The sequence below is a fragment of the Ipomoea nil genome, unplaced genomic scaffold, assembly GCF_001879475.1.
Source record: "Ipomoea nil cultivar Tokyo-kokei standard unplaced genomic scaffold, Asagao_1.1 scaffold2928, whole genome shotgun sequence".
NCBI lineage: Eukaryota > Viridiplantae > Streptophyta > Magnoliopsida > Solanales > Convolvulaceae > Ipomoea > Ipomoea nil.
Window position 1 is genome coordinate 1,275,392 of NW_017619356.1, and position 5,440 is coordinate 1,280,831.

General features: G+C 38.4%; 1 protein-coding gene across 1 annotated transcript; it reads left to right on the forward strand.

Annotated features, from left to right (window-relative positions):
* Positions 1-1,607: 1,607 nt before the first annotated feature.
* LOC109162302 (CASP-like protein 5A2) lies at positions 1,608-4,927 on the forward strand. The gene is made up of 3 exons (XM_019311019.1): positions 1,608-2,105; positions 2,501-2,633; positions 4,450-4,927. Exons 1-3 carry the CDS (start codon positions 1,894-1,896, stop codon positions 4,645-4,647), a joined length of 543 nt encoding a protein of 180 aa, XP_019166564.1. The 5' UTR covers positions 1,608-1,893; the 3' UTR covers positions 4,648-4,927.
* Positions 4,928-5,440: the final 513 nt, after the last annotated feature.

Consider the following 5,440-nt stretch of genomic DNA (forward strand, 5'->3'; position numbering starts at 1 on the left):
TACCTACCAACTCTGAATACTCTCTACTCCCGCACTGCCCCATTACCATCCCTATTTGGTCTCAAGAAACCCTATAATATGGGATTATACTACTTAATGAGATTGGCCCAACTGACTTGTACGAGGACAAGATTGGGGTTGCGGGGACGAGGAGTATACTCCCCGCACCCGCCCTCCCCATTACCATTCCTATTTGGTCTCAAAAAGCCACAGAATATGGGGTTTATACTACTTAATAAGATTGGCCCAATTAACTCGTAACTTCCTCGTCAAGCCCATCTCATCCCACATTCTTAGTCTCCAAGGTGTATAACACATTAAATCTAGAAGAAGTAGCCACGTTATCTTACCCACCCTTATCTCTACATGGTAAGATTTTTGTTTCCTAATTTTCTCTCTATAATTGTTGCCTTGAGCTCCCTTTCTGACGCCTAATTTCGCATTCCTTCGCCTTTTTTTTTTCGACGCTAACATCCATGGGCAATAATGATCAATGAAATCTGGTTGCTCAATATTCTCTTTCCTAATTTGGTTAGCCTTGTCATTCACCTCGTTGTTAACAGCTAACTCCCCCTACTTAGTCCTCGTCGGCACCCCTTTCGGTATTAGCTTCGAGCATGCATCCTGACGATGACCATAGACACCACACCTAAACACAAACAAGGTGAATCCTCTCATACTTGATTCTCCTCACGCGTCCTCGGAGCTTGTATCTGGCCAGAAGTGGCTTAGTCATGTCAACCTCCACACAAATGCGAGCAATTATGCCACTAGCTGCCAACCCTATTTCGGGTATACTCGAATTGGGTTCCCTATTTTCTCAACCACCTTCTAAAAAAAAAAAAAAAAAAAAAAAAAAAAAACCAAAGTCTTATCCATACTTAGATCGAAGTTAGGAGTCCACCCTTTAACCACCAAGTAATGATCAAGAACCATCCACGGGCCCTCAAACTTAGCAAAGGCATAATCATCCGACGAGGCAAACCTGTCAAGGAAATACTCATTGTTATCAACGTTTGCTTCCATGGACGACGTATATGTTCTTTCTCATCCTTGGTTAACCATATGCTCAGGCAATCCTGGTCCTTCTCCACCTCCTTTACCTCATCATCGTTCGAGGCCCAACCTTCTTGCGCTTCATCAACCTCTTTGTTCCCGGTCTTGCTCATCCTCGCAAGGGATTTCTTGTAAGAAATTTTGGCCTGAGATGGCTCTTCCTTCCCATCTTCCACCATTTTCTTGTCTTTCTCATGCTGGTCACGCTCCACTACCATGTCAACCATAGGGATCTCCCCCGGTAGGTTTTTGGCACCATTATCACCTCTTCCAACTCCATGTCACCCTCAACGGTTTTTGATTTCTTCACATTGCGTTCCCTTTGGTCTTCATCCTCTCTAGATAGAAGAGTTGTTTTTGAAATCGTATTCAAGAGCATTTTTCCAAATAGTTCTCTAAGATTTAATACTTGTTGTTCATTTCATAATAATAAAATATTATTTGCATATTAAATGTATTATCGTCAAATTTTGTGATGATATTACAATTTTATTTTATCCTATAAAATTAAAAAATGTTCATTCCATAATAATGAAGGATCGTGGAGAAAATAACGACGTTTTTGTTGGAATATAACAGCGTAGCGGTCACACCGGGGGCGTGCACCCTCATCTCGCCAAGCTTTCTTCAGTCGCCATTTTCTATTCTAGCTGCTTCCAGTATAAGATCAAAACGGCGACGTTAACCAGCTAGCCTTTACTAGAGGTCAGAACTACGGCGTTTCATAATCCCGATCCGGTAGTTATTCCGATCGTCCGGTGAGTCTGGTAGATCTGACGAACTGTAAGCGAGACGATTTGGCGGCGTTGCTAGTGGTCGGTTGAGTTGTAGATAAGAATGAGTGTGAGCCACGCGTCAGTGCATCCGGTCGAAGCTCCGCCGCTTCAGACGGAGGCGGCGAACGTGCCGAGAGTCAGGATGAAGGACATCCAAGGGATGCCTGGCACGATCAGCGGCCTCTTCCTGCGTTTCTCTCAGTTCGTCTTCGCCGCCGTCGCTCTCTCCATCATGGCATCCACCGGCGACTTCTCATCCGTCACCGCTTTCTGGTAACTAACTCCCTCCGTTTCGTGTGTCCATTTGATCAATTAATACTACTGTATAGATCTGTGATGCTTGCTGGCACTGCACTCCACAAAACCACAATTGACTTTGATATTCGGAGCAATATCTCTGTGTTACAGTGAAAAGAAATTTGAGCTGAGTTGTAGGAGTAACTAAACTGAATTGAAACTTTGAATTTGAATGTGTACTCATGAATTGAAACTTCAAATTTGAATGTGTACTCATGAATTGAGAATGCAAATGTTAAATTTGTAAGACTTAACAATGTTCCGAGTTTATGATAAAATCAACAGTAAACTTTGCAACTTTACAATTTTCAAAGTCTGATACAGGAAGATAATTATGCATTTTCTGATATCTATAAAATCAATTTTACCAGTTACCTTGTTGCTGCTGCTGGCCTGCAAGTTTTGTGGAGCTTTTCACTAGGAATTCTTGATATTTATGCTCTTCTTGTGGGGCGAACTTTGCAAAACCAGATTATTGTTAGCATATTTGCTGTTGGCGATGGGGTAAGTTGCCAGTTGCTTTGAGTAAAACTGGAAATCTGTTATTTTAATAAGTATAGAATAAAATATTGTTACCCATTACTACTTCTGACAAGCTTTTGTTTGGTTTTTAATTTTTGCAAACAAATCAGTTATCCTGTTACATAACCAGTTTTGATAAGAGATAGGGGATAGTTTGTAGACTATTAATGGAAATTTAACATTTGGAACACTGGTCTCTTGAAAGATGACTAATTAGATGGGCATAACTTTACAGATGGCTCATGGCTCGGGATACTTTCTAGTCTAACTATTAATGGAAATTGTTAACATTTGGAATGCTGGTAACTTCTGACAGATAACTAAATAGATTGGCATAGCCTCACAGAAAATTTTCTATTTACTATATAGTAGCATATTCCCGCAATCTCATCTATAAAGGGTCTGGTCTAATTTCGCAGGCAGTAGGGGGGGAAATTTTACCAGTTATCATATACAGAGTATAGTTTTTATAAGATATCCACAAAGTAATTGAATGGTTACTGATTTTCTGTTTAGAATCTGGAAGACCACATACAAAATCTAGCATAATCATAGCAATCCTGTGTAAGAAATCTTCCTCACATTATTTGTAGGCAATTTGGTCCCTGTTATTTGTTGGATTTGAGGATATTCATCATTGAAAACTTGGAGATGTTTACATGTAATTGGGTGTTTATATTGATCTGTAGTCAATTATTGTAACTATTGTATCAGGCAAAAATAATAATAATAATAATAATAATAATAATGGAAAATTTACCCATACTTGTTGGGTACTTGCAATTTTGTTATTAAAGGATATAGAATATAGATTAATAAGTTTTTCATTAATTTGATATTTTTCCGGCCAAAATCTGCTGGGAGGAAAGTAAACAATAGGGTGAAAAAGTGGTCATTTTGTGAAAAGAAACCATATGTGTGGCTCACATGTGTGCTTTCCAAAAGAAACCATACTTGATGGGTACTTGCAATTTTGTTATTTTACTCAATTTGATATTTTTCCTGCCAAAATCTGTTTGGAGGAAAGTAAATAATAGGGTGAAAAAGTGGTCATTTTGTGAAAAGAAACAATGTATAGCTCACATGTGTGCTTTCCCTTAGACTTTGATGCCAATACTGATGGAGGGTGGCTTGAATAAATAAGGGTTAATAAGACCGTCAAAACTTGCTATGGAGGGTGAAACAATGTGTTGAAAAGAAACAATATGTGTGGCTCACATGTATGCTTTCCCTTAGACTTTGATGCCAATACTGATGGAGGGTGGCTTGAATAAAAAAGGGTTAATGATTATGCAGTTTTGTACTTTTGACATAAGACAGTCAAAACCATTCAAGAATAGACCTAATAGAGACAAAAGGAGGAAAACCTATATAGATAGATAGATAGATTGAATTCATTTTGTGACCTTGGTTTTCTTCTTTTCAGTTCACTTAATTCTCTTGAATTCTGGATGGTAAGTAATAATCACATATACATCCTGGAATCACTTGAATTCTGGATAGTCTGAACTTTGAGATGCTGCCTGCTATGACAGGGTTGAGACTTGACAATTCTTTTACCATTCCCTTCCTCTTTTATTACTAATTATTAAATGAGGGAAAATGTTATTAGTCATTACCCTTCCTTTAACATCCCGATGGTTCCAATAACATTTCTACTTCTCTAGCTTGGGCACGCTGACATTTCACTTGTCTGAACGCCTTATGTTTCTCCAGCCATTAAGCATGACAGATGAATATTATCTTACATAACAGACCGCCTTTCTTCTAATGGTCGAACTTACACATCCTTTTGCAGGTTACTTCCACCCTAATGTTCGCTGCAGCATGTGCTTCAGCCGGTATCACTGTGCTCATTGGAAATGATCTTGGCGTTTGCTCTCAAAATCACTGCACAGAGTTTGAGACCGCTACTGCCATGGCATTTCTTAGCTGGTTCGCAGCTTTACCATCGTTTCTTCTGAACTTCTGGTCTCTGGCATCCCGATCCCGATGACCAGCAACACTCATGCAAGAAACATTCAAACTGGCAAATACATTCCCATGATTCTTCTGCAGATCTCAAGTGCAAAACACCAATACTATAATAGCCATGTGTATATACATATGCTGTATAAACCATGCGTGGGTTTTTGTTTTATCCCTTTCCTGGAAAACATCATTGTAGTTACTCCGTTTGAACCCCAGCTTTCCAAAGAGAAAATGCTTTAGTTTATATTGTGAATATATGCAAATTGATTCTTCTCTTTAGTATTAATGTCTGATTTATTGAAATTTTCCATATTTGACCCTGATGTTCCATTGATGGACGTCGATGTTTTTTTGTATCAAATACAATCTTATATACTTTTCAAATTTTATCAGGGAGAAAATTACACTTTTAGTCCTATGACTATTGTGGTCTTGTTAATTTGAGTAATTGACTTTCAAAACTATCAATTTAATTTGTCCTGCCGGCCAAATTGCCGACCAAATGTCGCCGGAAAAATTTAAAATCATTTTTAATTATTAAATCATAAGGGCAATTTGGTCATTTTATGTCACTTTCTTCTCCCTTTCACTACTGGCGACTAAATCCGGTTTTCATCTAGATTTAACATTTTCATCACGCCGCCACTTCTGAATTTTCACTTCTCTCCACTACCTTCTGCTTTGCCTCTTGTTACCACTGCTCAATTTCTTTTACTTTCTTTCAATTTAATGAATTGCAGCTACAACCTTTCCTGATTTGCACATTCCTTATTTTTCATGAAAATGTTACATCAAATCCATTTCTTTCAATTTAGCGC